The sequence below is a fragment of the Cryptotermes secundus genome, unplaced genomic scaffold (assembly GCF_002891405.2).
Source record: "Cryptotermes secundus unplaced genomic scaffold, Csec_1.0 scaffold2553, whole genome shotgun sequence".
Taxonomy (NCBI): Eukaryota; Metazoa; Arthropoda; class Insecta; order Blattodea; family Kalotermitidae; genus Cryptotermes; species Cryptotermes secundus.
This window is the reverse complement of record NW_019745135.1, coordinates 24,004-43,150: the sequence shown is the minus strand read 5'-3', so window position 1 is coordinate 43,150 and position 19,147 is coordinate 24,004. Positions and strand designations below refer to the sequence as shown.

The 19,147-nt window shown below is 42.2% G+C and overlaps 1 protein-coding gene across 1 annotated transcript in view; it reads right to left on the bottom strand.

Moving 5' to 3' along the window:
• Window positions 1-19,147, bottom strand: part of LOC111875076 — a 38,143-nt gene that overhangs the window by 13,942 nt on the left and 5,054 nt on the right. The window contains exons 2-5 of the mRNA XM_023871131.2: window positions 11,570-11,808; window positions 9,587-9,769; window positions 8,443-8,572; window positions 2,672-2,914 (exon numbers count right to left, since the gene is read on the bottom strand). Of these exons, the coding sequence (XP_023726899.1) occupies window positions 2,672-2,914; window positions 8,443-8,572; window positions 9,587-9,769; window positions 11,570-11,808 (795 nt within the window). The remainder of the gene's footprint in view (window positions 1-2,671; window positions 2,915-8,442; window positions 8,573-9,586; window positions 9,770-11,569; window positions 11,809-19,147) is intronic.

Genomic DNA, 19,147 nt, shown 5'->3' with positions numbered 1-19,147 from the left:
TTGCTCTCGAATACAAGACATAGTGCTGTCAACTCAGTCATGGCGTCCGGTGACGATGTAGACCTCTCAATAAACAGCTCGCATTTAAAACAGAAACTTAACTTAGAAAACTTAGGAGTAAACTTTTTAAACATAGGCTACATACTCGCATTCTAGTGGTTAACAAGTCTGTTTCATATGCGGGATGTCCCTGGTTTGATTCTCGGGCCGGCTAGATTAAAGGAATATTTAGCAGTGGTACATAACTGAAATGAGGAGGGGAGGTTAGGCTAAAGCTATACTAGTACAATATGAATTCAGCCGAGTTTGTGTTTTCGAAGTGAAACACGGTATATGAAACGTATGGCAAAATAAATGGAAGAACACTGTCTTCTAAGATGTAGTTCGGTGTAAGTCCAGCGACCTGTCGGAGGAACAAAATGCCTCCATCTTCAGGGTGGAAGAGTACGCCAAGCAAGAAATTGTGCTTCAGCCTACTTACTCAGCTCACGTTCGGCTTACTCTTCGACCCTGAATGTGGAGGAAATATGTTACTTCGAAATGTTGGTGGACACACCCGACCACACTGCGTTATCTACTAGAATATAGTAGTACTGTTCCTAGCCACCACCGCTAGAACCTCAAATCCAAATCGACTTGGAACAGCTTCAAGAGACGAACCGCAGGCAGAAGAAACAAGAAAGCAAGACTTTAAATTACAAATTACAAATTACGATGCATCGGTTATACGTGTACAAGAACCATACATACGCTATCAGAGGAATTGAAGGTGTGTGAAGACCTCTCAGTAGATGGACATACGTATTTAACTTCTGAAAATCGGAACTGATTAAAAACAAATTCATTGTAGACCACCTCTGTGGTCTAGTGGTCAGAGTTTCTGGCTACAGATCCAGAGGTCCCAGTTCGGTTCCCGGCGCCACCAGATTTTCTCAGAAGTAGTGGGTCTGGAACGGAGTCCAATCAGCCTCATGAGGATAATTGAGGAGCTAATTAAAGGAAATAGCGGCTCCGGTCTAGCAAACCGAAATTAACCGCCATGGGGATTCGTTGCTGTGACTACGTGAAACCTCTATCCACTAAGGTTGGCACTAACTTTGCCGATAAGCGGCGGTCGCTCGGTCGGTATAGTTCGCTTGCGGACTGAAACCACGGAGTTTGTTTTGTTTTTGTGGAGGAAGAAGAAACTCTGTTATAGTGTAATTAAATGGAGTAAACTATATACATTGATAGGTACTGGGATGCATGCCCCATTGCATTTAAGCGGAAGATAAAATCTTAAACCTTCGCTTTAGATATTTACTTGTGGCTTCTATGAACTGATGTGAATTAGAAATGTCTCATGCATCCTACAAATTTGGCTTAATATTAACCAGATGATCATGACTTCTGAATTACATTATCTCCAATTTATAAGGCCTTGTGTATTATTGGATGTGTTTTTCCACAGTATTTGGCTAAATATAGGTCGAACAAGGCTGAAGAAGTACACAATCTGTACCTAATTACATGCTAACATTCGTGCTTAAGTATTTAGTGCAGTAAGCTCCAATATTTTAAGCCTTCAGGTAAGCACAAAACATTTATGTTGTAGTGTAAAAGGCGTTTTCAGGCGTGAGGAACCTCCGTTTAAATACTGAGACGTCGAGAATAATAGCCTTCTGTAACCTTTCCGTGTTCTGAAAACCACGGCTGTTTATTAAATATGTTATATAGCTCCAAGTCGCTCGGTCGGTATAGCTCGCTTGCGGACTACAGGCCACGGAGTTTTTTATTTGTTTTTGCTTTCCGTTAAATATGAACCATACCAAGAAACTCTTCAAATAAGTATCATAGATTTTAAAGAGATAGCGTATATTTTAGGTCACGTACCAACGTTTCGTATGACAGCTTTTTTAATGGCAAGAGTTTTTTATATTGTTGGATGCGTTGGATACAACGCCCTGTAGTCCGTTGAAAGTCAGTCAACGTTTCGGAGGGACACGTTGCCTCCATCTTCAGGATCGAGGAATAAGCCAAGAAGGAAACCGGAATGAGGTAGGAAGTAAGCAGAACTCTGCCGAGGTTCGATTCACTGCAGAAAGAAGAGATTTTTTCTTTACAGCGTCCAGATCGGTTCTGAAGCCCACTCATCCTCCTGTCCAATGGGTGGGGGGGGGTTATTCCGCGAGGATAAAGCGGCCGGGACGTGAAGCAGACCACACACTTCCATCTTGTGCCGAGTTCAAGAATGGTGAGCTTTCCGTGTATTCCTGCTTACGTCTTCATGGCGTGGTGCTTAATTAATTAAGCATAGGGACAACTTTACCTTTTACACGGCGTTATATCCCAGAAAATAGAACTGGTTGTAATCACCGCCGTGAGAACCTCGTGTGCTGTTTAATGACCTATCAAGTATTTCGATTTGAGCTTCACGTTATGTTGGATTGATAACAGACGGGGCCTTGTATCTTCTAGAATGTACTCCAAATTTCATATTTCGTAAAAATGAGAGAAAAGTGGAAATAGGAACGAAGAAGTTGGAGAAACAGGAAATAAATACACAAATAAGTAAATAAATAGATAAATAAATAAGTAAATAGATAAATAAATAAAAAGTTTTCAACCATCACAAATTATGCCTACTCTATCCATAGAGGCCTCTACTTTCTGGAGTAATGTCAGACTTTACCTTCATCTTCTGAGCCATTAGTGTGCGCCGACGGAACTACAGTTGTACTGGCATTGAAGTGGAGGCTGCTGGTTCCCTGCACGATCACGTTGTAGTGAGTTTGCGCGTCTGCGCCTGCCGTTTTGAGCATCCATCTTCCTGGCTCCCCGACGCCAGTATCGAGCCGTATGCTAAGAATGTTGTCGTCTCGTACTAGCACCTTGTATCTTGAACTGGCGTTTTGTGTGAGATCCATGGCATTGCCTGTGAAACAAGTAGTGGACAATTGTCATATCCTTTAGGCGTGGTTGTCAAGTTATGTTTCGAGTGAATAAAACAAGTCTGCTTCATGTTAGCATTTGGTAAGTCTTTTCTTGCATATGGTAGCGAACACTGGCGTTAACCATGTTTGAACACAGATTTTTCCGTTCTCTGTGGTGTGGTTTTAAGCAAAAATCGGAAAGTAACAGATCACTTGGGAGAACTAGGCATAGATTGGAGCTTGATATTAAAACGAACTCTTGTGGGACAAGGATTCAGTTGGACGATGATGGGGTTAGCTTTTATCAGCACGGCATTGAATTTCGAGTTTTATAAAAGCGTTGACAAATGAACAACTGTAAACTTTTCCACGATAGTTTCCATGGAGTTAATGTTTTTACTTTTTGCTATTTTTCTCTTTACCGTTCTCTTCAACCATTATTGTGGCGACTATTTGATACTGATTTGGTGAGAGCAGCTTTTTACTACTCTCCCCTCATTATAGTAAAGATCTATCCTTTGAAATGTTTCAGTTAGTTTTGTAGGACCTAATGTTGCATTCCACGAGTGTTTCTGTTGTTGATCTCTAAAAGTGAAATAATTTCATGGGTATTGTCAACACGAACTTCAGCGGATAGAGGGTGTCGCGTGGTCAGCGCATCGAATCCCCACGGCCGTTAATTTCGGTTTTTATTGGCACTAATTTCTCCGACAAGCGGCGGTCGCTCGGTTGGTATAGTTCGCTTGCGAACTGAAACCACGGAGTTTTTTTATACTGTCAACGCGTGCAGTCGCTGTTTGTTTAAAATTAAGTTGGTATACCTGATTAATCCTTTGTCATTATTTCACGATTTATTATCGATTTAGAATTGTTTTCATAAAAAAATCTTGTCTTTTAAAATCATCGTATAAACCACTCTTTCGCATGAAAGGGTGATTGACAATATATTATAGAAACAAAGCTAGTCTTTAAAGCCAGTAGTAGTCGGTTCAAGCCGTGATTACAGTTCTGGTTAACCTAACAGACTGGTGTTCCGGTAACACTTCAGACTACTGTTCTGGAGGTGCAGTGGCCTGATCTCGACCAGGTTAACTTAGGCTTTTGGTGGCTGTTCTCTGTATGTCCACGTGAACACCTCGATTGCGCCTTGTAATGCAGTGCTATTATAAACGATTGAGTTGATAAGAAATCGGTGTCACAAACATGACACAACTTGAAAACAGCATGGAAACTCAGAAGGTTTATATGCAGATGTTCGGTATTTGCTTCATTAGTTGCTCCGCAAACGTCAACACGATATCAATTCTTCCCATGTACGCCATCGCCGCGACTGCTGACTGTCAGACTTTAGCCATGTCCTGTGAAATTCTCTCTCGAAGGGACTGTGGCATCGGAGGTTGGTATACTTTGTCCTCCTCATATCCTTATGGGCAGAAGTCGCAAGGAGTAAGGTCCAGTGATCTAGCGGACCAAGGAATGGGTTCTGCTCGTCCTGCTTAAGCCTTTTGCAATTCAGGCTGAAGGATTGTGATGAGGTTGTCAGCCTTACGCGTCGGCCGCCATTTACCCACAGGAAGATTCCTGGTACTCATATCTAAATAACACATTAACATTAAAAGTTTTTCCCCCCTGAAATATGACGGTATAATCAAATGTAAAGAAATGTGAGAAATTTAGAGGAAACAACAGCTTAAGGAAGAAATAGCACGGGCCGATGAAATAACAAAGTAGGACTGAACAGATTCTTACTGCCGTTGCCATACTTTGTGAGCTCTCGGGCGCTGGCGTTTTGTTTGTGGGTCGTACTAGGCGTTCAGGTCTCATTATCAGTCAGTTTTCGCCGAAGGTTCTTCAGTCTTGCTCAGAGGTTTGATATTTTTTTTTAAATATTTTTGGCAGACACCATGTCAACTGCGGCCACAGAACAAGCTGAATTTGGCACAGGCTGTTGGATCATTAGGTGACGGAGCACAGTGCGCTACTCTGCAAGTTGTCTCAAGGAACGACCCATCCCACTTTTGTTTGGAAGTTGCCTGGTTTGAATGCAGACCTGCATGTCGACAGTCTTCAGTGAGGTTGAAGAATGTCGTCTTCTGGGATGTGGCGCCGTATAGATCTTGTGTGAACCTACGTTTCGGAGGTACGTATCTCCTCCATCTTCAGGGTAGAAAAATCCGCGAGCGAGGAACCAGCAGTCTGCAGCCACTTGCTCACTCTGGTTCCTTGCTCGCGGATTTTTCTACCCTGAAGATGGAGGCGATACGTTCCTCCGAAACGTCCGTTCACACAAGATCTACACGGCGCCACATCCCAGAAGACGGCATTTTTCATAGTGGCCGCTTTGGAAAACCTGAAATCTTGATTGAGATTTTTCTAACGCAGTCTCTCTGCCGGTGTAGTAAGTCACATTATGCCACAACCTCTTCCTTCCACGCTCTTTCCAATGCTTTATTTACTAATCATATCATTCGATTCAGGCCAATAGCTCTCAGTAACTATTGACTTTATTGCTAAGTAAATCATAATTAAATGAAATATCAATTGACTAGTGTTGCCATTTGGCGTACAAAACCAGTTTCCAGGCGACGTGTTACAAAACATTATGCACATGAAAATCATAACGAAATTTCAAGAATAATATGAGTATATTATACATACATATGGTATACTCGTATATGCAACTATACTGCAACTACATAGCAATTCATGATTTGTCGCGCTGTGAGGTATTGAACTAATTTTAATATGAAAAAATAGGCCCTACGAAACACTGACATAAGACATAATTATGTTCTTGTCGGTCCGTATTGAGAATAAGTGGATAGTCTGTGGATATGGCCCGGTCTCTGACAAGAAAGTAATCTTTATTACGACTGCTTGCTGTGACGTAATTCTAAGAAATTTATGGGTGACGCAAAACTCGAATGCTTTTCTACGTGCGTTAATAGCTGATGGGCCCTGGCAGCAGTAAGTTACATTAATGCGTGATGTGGCATCACTCCAACAGACCTGCAGCATGACAGTTCAGTTTGGAAGACTAATAAATGATACAAACTCCGTCCTAAGTGCAAACAATATACATTTATATGTCTTTGATCTTGTTCTTTCTACACTACATGATGATGGCCGATAGAGGCCGAAACATGTAGTGTAGAAAGAACAAGATCAAAGACATATAAATGTATATTGTTTGCACTTAGGACGGAGTTTGTATCATTTATCGTGTAGAGTGCAACAGGATGCTTAAATATAATATTGGAAGACTAACCAAAAATTACCCTCATACCCAAAGCAGGAGCCATAAGTAGGAAGCCCACAAGTGCACCATTGTCACATATTCCAAATGTTGTGCGTTTCGCCTTATTTGCCTTGAGAAATCGTCTCGTAAAACAGTAGTGGGAAAATGTATTCCAGTTGTACGAGTATGTTCTTTACGAATTTGCAAGTAGGGTAGTTATAAAAAATTTTAGCTCACATTCCTCTTTTTTAAATATAAAATTAAAGTAGGCTTATGAGATCACTTTGCTGTCTGTGTGCCTATGGGTATCCCACTAACAACCACGAACCCTGGAACTGAATAATAATAATAATAATAATGTAGTATGTATAGGAGAGTTAAATGCATGCAAAGTTTTATTTTGAAAATTTAAAGAAAAAGGGCAGTATGGGAGACGGAACGTAGAGGAGGAAAAAATTGTTGTCGCATTTGCTAGGTAACGCGACAAGAAATTTGTGCGGGTTCTCGGATTTGGCGAAAACGTATTGGACACTCACTCTTTACACTTGCAAATACAATTATTCACACTTATAACGTCTTCGGACGTTTCTTCTTCAATGTTACAACACTCTTTCACCGCTAATCTCGGTGAAGTGTCTTCTGCTGTGCTCGGAGCCCAACTTCCCTTAGCTCTCGTCGGATACGAACTAACTTCTGCTCTAGCCGGATACGAACTCTTGTATCCTGCCGCACTCGAACTGAATAAGGAATACCTTGTCGAAGGATTAATTTCGCCCGCTACTATGCAACGAACGCAGGAATACGTGTCTGCCTCAAACAGTTCGTTTGTAACGGTGGAAACCCCACCGTTAGACTTTCATTTCCGGGGCAACGATTTTCTAGGCTTCACTGCCTAGGAATTGCTAGCCGTTGACTAGTGATGGACGTCTTATAGTCCGGCTTTCAGGCAGCACGTCACATTATTAAAATATGTCATAGCGATTTAGAATTCGAGAATGAGAATTTAATTTCTTTGCCTCAGAATAGGGACCAGAGACCACGGTAATGAGTTCTCTTGTTCCATGGAACGCAGAGAATTTCTTCAGTACCTGAACGACTGTTAACTTGCCGAGAGAATCTGCTCCATGGAGTTGATTAGTTAAAGGGTCTTAAATGTGCAACTTTTTTCTTGCAGGGGGTGGCCGCTGTAATGGGGATTTAAATTTTTTTATGGCATGGACTCGTTGGCCGTGGAACCAGCAGTTTGGAGTTTGATGTGGGGATAGTTCCGAAATCTTGTGTACATATTATAGTATTGTATCGTAGCATCCTGTTGTACATCGCTTGTTTATTCTTGTTACTTATTAGCCGTCTGACATTCAATTTGCTTTTTAAAACCTCTTATACATCACTGGTGTATGCACAATACATGTTTCGACCAACACTGATCACCAATACTGATGTCTCTAAAATTACTGATGAAACTGATGTGCTTCCGTCTGTAAGTTCAGTTTTTGGGGTATGCCCTCGTCTGTGCGCCCATGTGTCCTGTGGTGATGGATTGTTCCTCATACTGTGTCGTATGTTGCTGTTATAACTGTTAGCTATACGCCACACAATAAGAAGAACTGTCCATCACCATAGTACATGTGGGCGCACAGACGAGGGCACATTCCAAAAATTGAACTTACGGGCAGAAACAGCAGTTTCGTTCGCAATTTAGAGACATCAGTATTGGTGATCAGTGTTTGTCGATACATGTAATATGCACGCACCAGTGATGTAGAAGATATTTTAAAGTTTAAAACTCTTAAATGTTTTAAAAAGCAAGTTGCATGCGAAACGGCTAATGACTAACCGGAACAAACAGCGTACATACGTGTATATTGTATGAAATATTTCTATGTGTTCTCTCTCTCTTCCTACCTCTCCCTCTCTCATGGGATGAGACTGAGCCCAGTTAGTACGTCGGCCACCAACTGGCCTATTTTACCAGCCCCAGGTGACGATAATGATTGTGCAACAATTGGTGGAATGCGAATTGGCAGGGGAAACCGAAGTTCTCAGAAAACCTGTCTTAGTGCCACTTTGTCCACCACAAATCCCACATGGGACCTGATCTGAAGTCGAACCCGGGCCACAGCGGTGGGAAGCCGGCGACTAACCGCCTGAGGTATGGCATGGCCCTCTTGTCTGTTACAAGATGTAAATATAGCGATGGTGTGAAATTCTTAAGTTATTCGACAACTGTCATATAGAGGAAATCCATGCTAGTGGACATAACATGCAGTTTCTGAGGTGCGAAATGCTTACCAAAAGGATCTTGAAGATGCGCGCTGTTGACAGGTCCTTCGATGGTCACGAGCAGAGACGTCACTGTCTTGTCGACTTGGATAGGCAGCCGTACATGACCCGTCAAGCCCAACCTCATTGCCAGGGTAACCTGCACACATGACAATGTTTATCACAGCTTGGGAATCATTATGCGTGGCCCGACAATAAAGTTCACGAACTCGCCACCGTGTATTTGTCGCACCGGTGGACAGAAACCTCAGTATGGTTTGATGACGTTGGCATATTAGCGTTTCACAGCTGTGTTGTTGTTGATCTATGGCAGTCCCTTTCTGAGTGTGTTTTGGTGTGCCGTCGCCGGAATGTCGGAGCTTCTTGTGGTCTGGTGGATTAGGAAGCCTAAAATGCACTATATAAACGGCAAGTTGTATTTAGGAAAACTAAACTAACTCTGGAAATAAACCCCGAAGGTTTGGAACCGATAATAATCAAAAGCCTGCCATCGGATAGATTACGAGCCAGTTTGGTTCATTCTCCATACTCACAGCCTGCTTAACTAAGAAACATGTTACCCCTCCATTCTCCGTTTTGTAAGTTATGTTTTTTGGAATTTTTCACATAAAATTCCGTGAACCATATGCATTCCTTGTCTTCCATATGTAGCTATATATGTACGGCCCATTTTGTTACCCTAAGCATACCAGGTGACCTGAAGAACCTCTTGTGTATAATCCTTAATAGGTTGCTTTATACTTAGTGTATGTTTTTTAACGCTTATTCTTAAACATATCGTATGGCTTATCCTCCGACCGCCTTTGTGGTCTAGTGGCCAGAGTTAGTGGCTACAGATCGAGAGGTCCGGGTTCGATTCCTGGCGCTACCAGATTTTCTAGAGGATAATTTTCGTGGGGATAACTGAGGAGCTATTTCAAGGAAATAGCGGCTCCGGTCTAGAAACCCTAAATTAATGGCCTTGGGGATTCGTTGCGCTTACCACGCGACACCCTCTATCCGCTAAAGTTGTCAGTAACTTCGCCGATAAGTGGCGGTCGCTCGGTCGGTATAGTTCGCTTGCGGACTAAAAGCAAGGATTTTTTTTTTTTGGCTTTTCCTCCAGGAGATAGGGGTTTGCTTATTGGTGTATTATTAAAACGCGATGCCATACCTCAGTAACTTCTTCCATCTCCGTGAACGGTGTTGTGTCGGTGTCATCGGCCGGGTCAGCTTGAAGGAAGTCACTTGCTTTTGTGAAGTAGAATGCGCCACCAGTTCTTAGAGCCACCTCGGCGTATAAGGTTTCGATCCCCGGGTTGTGAATTGGAGGTGGTTCGAGCCACACGACGTATAGCTTGAGACAAATAGATTGAGAAGATTTCAGTGTTCGACCTTCTCGTCTTAATTTCTCCGTTGTCCCCAAATTTGACACTCAGTGAATGAAAATACGAAGATTTTCTCTATTATGACACATGAAAAGCATACATTACACTTTGATAATGCAATAGATCTTCGTAGTAAAACGAGGGTTCATAATAATTTATATTCTAGTATATAATGCTGATACTTTTGATAACTGTCTTACATCAGAAGCTTGATATGAATGTTCTTGTTCAGCAGTTTGTAACCTAATATTATATTTCAGCATCCTCTTGCATTAATATCTCACTCACTCACTCACTTCCGTCTATAAATGCAAAATCAACTTTTATTTTAAGTGTCACTTATAATCAATTACATTTAACAAAAGGTTAATCCACTCCGTCCAGTGTGACCGATAAAATGTTTTTTTTTCTTTCTCTCCTTAATCTTTCATCCTTGCCATGTTTCGGTCTGAGAGACCGTCTTCAGAAGGATATATCAATACAGGCGGAAACTACTATTACAGTGTGTTTGGTCAATATCAATACATACGTACATCATCAGGCACCTATTAATTGATGGAAATCAGCCCGCTGCATAGACGCACACGTAAGTATATTGCATATCGTCGTATGTAAGTTATGTTTGCATTTATGGACGGAAGTGATCGAGATATTGATATCGCTTGACATGGTCGAGTGTGTAGCATCCCTGGTTCTCACTCGGGAGCCCTTGGTCCAGAGATCAGCAATTGTGACTGAGGTTTTTCGTAGTTTCCCGCAGTCCTTCCAGGTAAATTCCCTGATAGTGTCTCACATTATACCACGACCGCTTCCATTCACATCCTTCCTAATTCATTATTCACTGATTCGATACTGCGTAATCTGAGCCGCTGACGTCGTTAAATTAACAATATACTAGTATCATATTGATTGTCTTTTTATCGTTGTATATGCAGATGCACACCGCCTCTGTGGTCTAGCGGTTAGGGTTCCTGGCTACAGATTCAGAGGTCCGGGTTCGATTCCCGGCGCTACCAGATTTTTTGAGAAGTGGGTCTGGAACGGGGGCCACTCAGCCTCATGAGGATAATTGAAGAGCTATTTCAAGGAAATAGCAGCTCCGGTCTGGAAACCCGAAATTAACGGCCATGGGAATCCGTTGTGTTGACCACGCGACACCCTTTATCCACTGAAGTTGGCACTAACTTCTCCGACAAGCGGCCGTCGTTCGGTCGGTATAGTTCGCTTGCGGACTACAGGCCACGGAGTTCGTTTTTTTTTATATTCAGATGAATGGCTTCAACAAGTGTTATGTTTCTGCCGTCAGGTTCGTGATTGATTAATGAGCGTTCATGTTTTTATAAATAAAATAACTAGAGAGCCACATCTTGGCCGGAATAGTAGCTTTTAAACAATTGCCGAAACCTGGTGTGTATCTAACCTGCTTCAGACATAATAGTAATATTTCGAACTTCTTACCGGAACTTGTTTTTTGATTCCAAACATTACCGCAATTTAAAATTATTGAGTTTGAAACACATTAATCAGCCAACTAACAAAGTTTCTCCATATTCCGTATCCTTCAGCAATTTACAGCTATTCGGGTGGTCAAGAATGTCCTTCCATTTGGGGGAGAACATAAACGTTTATCGTGTTCACTGTGTCCTCACATTGGATCATGTCCTAACCTAGCCCAGTCTGGGTGTACACGCTGAACAATATGGAGGTGCCTAATTTTCTGAAATACGCTTGTTTGAGATATTATATATGTATTTCCTTCCCGAACTCACTTTGCAGCGCTTTGAAGTAAGGTTCTCGGCTGTAATCGCCGCAAGGTCCTCGTCTTCTGCAGCTCTGCCCGTAAAGAGGAGTATGGCACTGTCATAAGGCACTTTCTCTGTCGCCTTCAGAATGGAGTAGAAAGCCACGCCTTTCTTGTTTTCCGAGTATCCCGGTGTTACGGACCTTAGGTCATGAACTGCGTTCTGCAGCTGAGTCTTATCCATGGGTTTCTGCACCGGACCAATACCTGAAACATGAATCAAATTGAAGTATTAGAGACATAGATGCTTACGGTATTATCACAAACGAAATAAAGTGACACGGTTTTTTTTTTATCCACGCGCAGAATCTTGCTGTTGCTGTCGAGTTCTCTAGATAGTCACGTCTCTGCTTTCCAGCAATGTGTTATGCTGCAAGGACATCGTGGCGGCATCGAGTAGTATTTGCAAGTGATACCACAAAGAAGTTTCGCTGCTGTAAAACACTCAGGCTTCCGGTTGGGCCCTCCTATTTTTTATTTCCAAGACATCAGTCACGAAAGTTGCATTAAAGAAGGCTAACTATTAGTTCTTTTATTTTTCATACCTCATAATGGACGTATTATTGCGCCATCATGTTAGTGACTAAATGTGTCACTCAGAGGCCTCCGTAGTCTAGGGGTAACGTTCCCACCTCATGACTCAAGGTACGCGGGTTCAAACCCTGCGGAGGTCGTGGAATGGGGGAAGCATCAAGGTACAGAGGGCTGACCTCGTTGGCTCAACGGGGCTGATAGCACGCACCAGTACCGGCAGGGTATGGGGGCTGGTAGAATATCAAAGGGGGACATACAATAGATCAGCAACTGTTCGCGGTGCATGGGGAAACCCACCCCCTCCAATAATAATAATAATAATAATAAATGTGTCACTCTGGCCGTCCATATGTCCTCTCTCAACGTCTGAACTAACTTACATCGTACTTTTATAGAGACCTCGCTGGTTGTGTAAATTTTAATTTTCTATCAGTAATACCAACACAGTCAAGCGCCATTTAATGTAGAGTCCTGAAATCTAGAATGATGCGCCAACATCGACTGTGCTGGCGAGGACCTGCAGCAATTTACTGGACTGGACTGGCATTATAATAATACATCTTCGAAAAGTAGACAGCTTGGATATTGTCAGATCTCTTAATATAAAATACGACAGTTCTGCAAAATCTGTATGAGGTCATTATCATGATGCTGACGGTGAATATTGGATAGTTGGTGCTGTACGTGTTGAAATCGGGTATGGATCAACAGATTTTGAATGCAGCATATATCGTAAATTAAAAAACTCCATGGCCTATAGTCCGCAAGCGAACTATACTAACCGAGCGACCGCCGCTTGTCGGCGAGGTTAGTGCCAACTTTTGCGGATAGACCGTGTCACGTAGTCAGCACAATGGATCCCCACGGCCGTTAATCTCGGTTTTCTAGGCCGGATCCGCTATTTCCTTGAAATAGGCCCTCAATTATCCTCAGGAGGCTGAGTGGAACCCGTTCTAGACCCAATACTTCTCAGAAAATCTCGTAACGCCGGGAATCGAACCCGGGACCTCTGGATCTATAGCCAGGAACTCTGACCACTAGACCACAGATGCGGTAAATTAAGAATTGCAAATATAACGTCAGTGCAGAACATTGAGGTTACATCTGGCAGACTTAAAGTAGAGGAAAACTGATACTGGGAGTTGTGCAGAGAACTGAATAAGTATTGCAGCTTATTGATTTATAGTTCTGCTGTGCTCATGGTATGGAATAAGCTTTTGAAACAAAGTGGTTTTCACGTGCTTTCCTAGATTCCTTTTTGTGCTGTCTAACGAGACCAAATGGCCGAAATATCGTTTCCGAGGGCAAGTTTCTGACTGGTTAAGTCTCCTTCCTGTTCGGAAGATCCTGTTTTCTGTAATTGGACCTGGATGCCGGCTATACAGAGTTACGCCACGGCAATGTTAGATTTTGTCCATTATATGAAGTAAATTTTGTGTTCACGACGTTTCGGGAGTTGACTGTCTCTAAGTGCTTAACTTTTCTGCTAACCATTATACCAGCCGGGCCACTGAAAATCATCGCGTGACCAAGTTTTGTTGAGTCAAGAATCGGCGATAATGCATGAAACAGAGCTGATGTTTACTCTGAGTAATGAAGCTATAGTTCTGAAATGGAACTGCTTAGGCCTGTTAGTTCGGGAGGTATGCTTGTTAAGTGTAACTTATCTCGACCTAATGAATGACGCCCTCAACAGATAAATTACTTTCGAATCCTTGTATCGGTATTGATTTTTCATCTTCAAACATCCTGTAACTCATGGAGTCTTAGCGACAGACAGGAAGAACTTGTAAAAGACGCCCAATAAGATAACCAACGTGCATCCACCGATCTGTCTCTGAACCCAAGCTGAGAGGAAGTGCGCAAGAACTCTGGCTTAGCGCAGAAGACATGCCATGTAATCACGTACTTCACTTTAAGGATAATTGCTGTGGTGCTGATGAAAATGTGTGCAGAGTCTGTGTACACCTGACGTCACCAGAATCTAAACTGATCAGCCATCTAGTAACAACGAAGTTTTAAGCCTTTTAAATTTCTAATAGCGAGCGGTGTTTTGCCTCTGGTTGTAGTAAGCCCAGAACTCTCCACCCTTCTTAATATGTTCTAAATTAACAAGACAAAACCTGTATTGCGCTCCAGCAGACCTTTTTATATTTCTCATAACCGTTATTTTTATACAGATGTAAGGAAAGTAAAGCTATCCCTGTAAGAGGCGATGGTGGCCTATAGGGTTGTGAGACGCCGACGTTCCCATATTTTCTAGACCAGCCGTGTCTAACATGCGGCCCCCATAGCCACAAAGTGCGGCCCCTCAACTTTTAGAGCTAATTGATATTAAAATCTATATTAAAATTTTAGTAGAAATATTTTTTGTAAAGACAATTTTCCAGCAGACCAGAAGACAAGAAGTCTCACGCAGACATGAATTAGCAGGGTGCAGGAAATTCAATGTTTTGCTATTTCTAACATAATTTCTTGTGTAATCTCTTTTTACATATTGAAAAGCTGTTTGATACTTGTCAAAAATGACATTCTCTTGTTTTTTAAAACTGTAAGATATGTGACTTTAGGTAATTATATTGAAATTATTCCTAAATAATAAATAGAATTAAATTTCCTTGTATCAAAATCTAATGTATATTTCCATTTTGATGTGCGGCCCTGGACTATTATTTAGAGGGCTGAGGTGGCCCTCTGTACAAGTTGAGTTTGACATGGCTGTTCTAGACAATCGGCTCACAGATAGCGGTGAGGTTGTCAACCTTACGCGCCGTACGCCCGTTACCCCCAGGTCTTCTCAGCTTTTAACAGAAATGAGTACAAAGCCTGCTACATGGATAACTTTATCTACTCGGATGTATTATATGAATTCAGTTCAGGTTTTAGTGCATGTGGAGGCAAGAGTTAGAACCGTTGGTTCTAACTCACCCACACCACCGGTTACGTTAATGGTGCGGTAATTCTGTAGACTTACATTCGGGTGGTGCTCAATTCAGATCTCTTTTGAGATGGATGAGATCATTTTCTTAAGCCACGCCCTGTTCCTTGTAAATCATTTCAATTCATTCGGTACCGTAGTTTGTTGAGGCACTATGTTACAAGCCCGAAGGTCGCGGAATCGAATCCCGATGAAGTGGATATTTTCAATGGACCTAATCCTTCCAGCCGTACTATGGCCCTGGGGTCGACTCAGCCTCTACCAGAAATGAGTACCAGGAATATTCCTAGGGATAAAGGGTGGCTGGCGCGTAAGGCTGACAACCTCACCGCCATCTGTGAACCGATTGTCTAGAAAATGTGGGAGCCTTGTTGTCTCACAACCCTATGTGTCTCCACTGCGTGTTACAAGGGTGCCTTTACTTTTTTGTTAACTAGTCGCCCCACTGTTCGTTGCTGTATAATTTGTGTTTCCGAACGCATCATAAAATAAGCCGCAGAAATATAAAATGCGTCAAGTGTAGTTTTATATGGAGTGCTGTATGTGGAGGCCGTGTCTTCCGTGACGTAATATCAGCGCCTGTACCACAGGACAGATTTTATTCAAATTCGATATGGAAGACTTACTGAAAGCTGGTCGAAAAATCCCGATTTTCACCCATATGAATCCACAGTAAAGCTTGGTTTAAATTATGGCCGCAAGTGGACTTTTCCGTGTTTCCCATAAAAAACAAAAACTCCGTGGTTTTAGTCCGCAAGCGAACTATACCGACCGAGCGACCGTCGTTTGTCGGCGATGTTGGTGCCATCTTTAGCAGACAGAGGGTTAGTCGATTCCGATGTTTAGCCTATCGATAAAGCCCTAATTTATATAAAACCATACATGTCATTCATCATATATGCCATCAACCGATATATTTTTCTGAAATTCTGTGTGGGAGACTTTGAGAGATTTGATTTTTATTCCATTTTTATGTTAGCATAATAAGCGTCAGAAATCATCGATGTTAATGTTGTGTGCTACGTTATGGAGTACGCCCTTTCTAAGCTTGTTTCCTTCGGCGGAATCTAACGACGGTCTGTATAATGGAAATGTTCTGAAGACCGGAAAGTGAAATCGCGTCATATTGTGACGGATATTGCAGACTTATTACAAAGATAGCGTCACCCGGCATTACCCAGAACACAGGGATTCCGAAAAGGGCATGATGTCACAGGGGTTTAAGTCCATTTATTAGGCAATGAAGCAGTCACGGCTGGTAAGAGATTTTAGCTGAGGAAGTTGCAGGCCTATAGCTTCGAATGAAGTGTGGGAAGAATCAAGAAAAAGGGGGAGACAGTATATTTCACATCTAGTATTAATAATTCCACCGAACAGAGCTCTTTGGAAGCTGATAGTCGCTCAGCTGGTCGAGATGTTTCCCTCATTCTGAGGAACGACGACTCATTGCTGTGTTCATAAGAGCCCTTCACTGGACCCTGCCCTGAGCCAGTTGAATCCAGTGTACGCCCTCGCATCCTAAAATCCTTCCACGCCTATGGCTTCCATTTGGACTTTTCATTTAGAATTTCCTAACTAGCATTTCGCACACCCATTTCATCTGTCCCAGTGCATGCCGCGTGTGCTGCTCTTGTCAGCCTCGCTGATTTGATCACGTTTGTGACAATCTGAGAAAAGTAAAAATTGTGGGTCGATCACAGTGGCTGCGCGGTCTAATGCTTGAAATATTTTCGCCCGCTCAAACATTGGGATCGTGGGTTCGAATCCCACTCGAAGCATGGATGTCTGCGTTTATTCTGTGTTTGTGTTGTCCTGTGTAGGTAGGGGCCTTGCGACGGGCTGATGCCCCGTCCAAGGACTCCTACCAATATCTGTAATATAAGGAAACTGAAATGAAATGACGTTTCACGGATGCCCTATGCTCCAGAGGGAGCAACGGAATTAAATTATAAAATAAACAAAAAATTTTAACTCTCTTCATGTTTCTGTTACTTTTGTCTCCTAGGCCTGAATATTATTTTCAGAACTTTGTTCTAAAATTGTGAAGAAAAGTTTAAATCCACTGTTAATTCTGCAGGGATCAAATTTGAGGAAATGTAAAGTTGTCTCAGTAACCTCGGTAGACTTATTGTACTCCGTCAGTATTTGCTTTGGAGTCTAAGAAGTAAGAAACAAAAAGCCAGGAACAGTTTCAGTGAGGAAGGTGAGCTTCGGACCGAGAAACGGACCAATGATCTCCCAAATAGGAAGCGGTAAAGCTAACTGCTCAACCACAGGAAGGTGGTTTGATAAAGCTCTATCCGTGCATGCCGTTGGTATGAAGGGGGATCGTAGGATGGGCCATCAGGAAAGACTAATTGCGAAGCTGTTTCCGTTGAAGCACAGGATCATCGAAAAATGGTCATATCCTTAAGTCATTTGACGGTGCTGCCTGGCTGATTTACAGTCATAATTTGTGTTTCCACATGTTAAAAAAGTCCGATGTTTTGTTTCTGTGGCGTTCGCGACATCTTATTTCTGCTAAATGCGTACATTTATTTAGAGATTTAACGATTTTCATTAGCAGGAGATGGTCTTTGAAATTGTAGAGAAAGATAACATTGGTTTCCAGCGTATGATAAGAAATTTCAAGAATATTTGTGTACGTAAAATTTGCCAAAGAACACCACACGGTCCGAAAGAGAATTCTTGGTCGCCCCAAGAATAGTTCGTCCTTTGGTCAGAGAGAACTTTAGCTCAGTGTCTGAAGTAAAGAATAGTCGATTCTATTTGAAGTTAATTCAGCTTACTCCGCGCTAGACTTAAGTATATGTGGCTCTGTAAGCAGTAATATTTTGGGCACATGTAGGCCTATAGGCCAGTGATCTCGCAGTCTAACACACTCCTGTTTTTTACGTACATCTTATGGTTGATCTAGAAATAAACACAGAGAAAACTAAGTATGTGTTGCTGTCCCGTCACCAAAATGCAAGGAAGAATCATGACATAAAGATAGCTAACAGATGTTTTGAAAATGTGGCACAGTTCAGATATTTGGGAACGACGGTAACAAATCAAAACCTGATTCAGGAGGAAATTAAGAGGAGTTTGAACTCGGGAAATGCTTGCTACTATTCAGTCCAGAACCTTCTGTCTTCTCGTCTGCTGTCCAAAAACATAAAAAGTAGAATACACAAAACTACCATTTTGCCTGTGGTTCTCTATAGGTGTGAAACTTGGTCTCTGACATAAGGGAGGAACGTAGACTGGAGGGGGGAGGTTTGAGAACAGGGTGTTGAGGAGAATATTTGAAACGAAGAGAGATGAAGTGACAGGAGGTTGGAGAAAACTGCATAATGAGGAGCTTCATAACTTGTACTCTTCTGCAAGTATAATTAGAATGATCAAGTCAAGGAGGATGTGATGGGCATGGCATGTAGCATGAATGAGGGAGAAGAGGAATTCATATAGGCTATTGGTTGGAAAGCCAGAAGGAAGGAGGCCACTGGGAAGACCAAGTCATAGGTGGGTGGATAATATTAAAATGTATCTTAGATAGGATGGGATGGTATGAATTGGATTGGCCTGGCTCCAGGATAGGGACCAGTAGAGGGCTCTTGTGAATCTGATAATGCACCTTCAGGTTCTATAAAATGCTGGGAAATTCTTGAGTAGCTGCAGAATTGGCGGCTCCCCAAGAAGGGCTCAGCTCCATGAGTAAGTAAGTAACATTTTTGTTCTGTGCCATTACAGACATTATGACGATCTGATCCCCTATCCAAGGAGTCATAAAACATGTCTTAAAAAGAATATAAAATATCTCTGTAGGCTAATAGAGGAGACCAAGGCCTGAATTGAACTAAACTGGCGGTAGAGAGGCTTGCGGTGCTCTCTTCTCTTTCCATGGGTCCTGCCCCGCTTATCTTAAAACGAATTTAGACCATTTCTGCAACAGGAAACCAAGGCGCGAGTAGGGCGGTAGATCCAATAATAATAATAATAATAATAATAATAATACTTACCCATGGAGCTGAGCCCTTCTGGAGGAGCCGCCAATTCAGCAGCTACTCAAGAATATCCCAGCATTTTATTGAA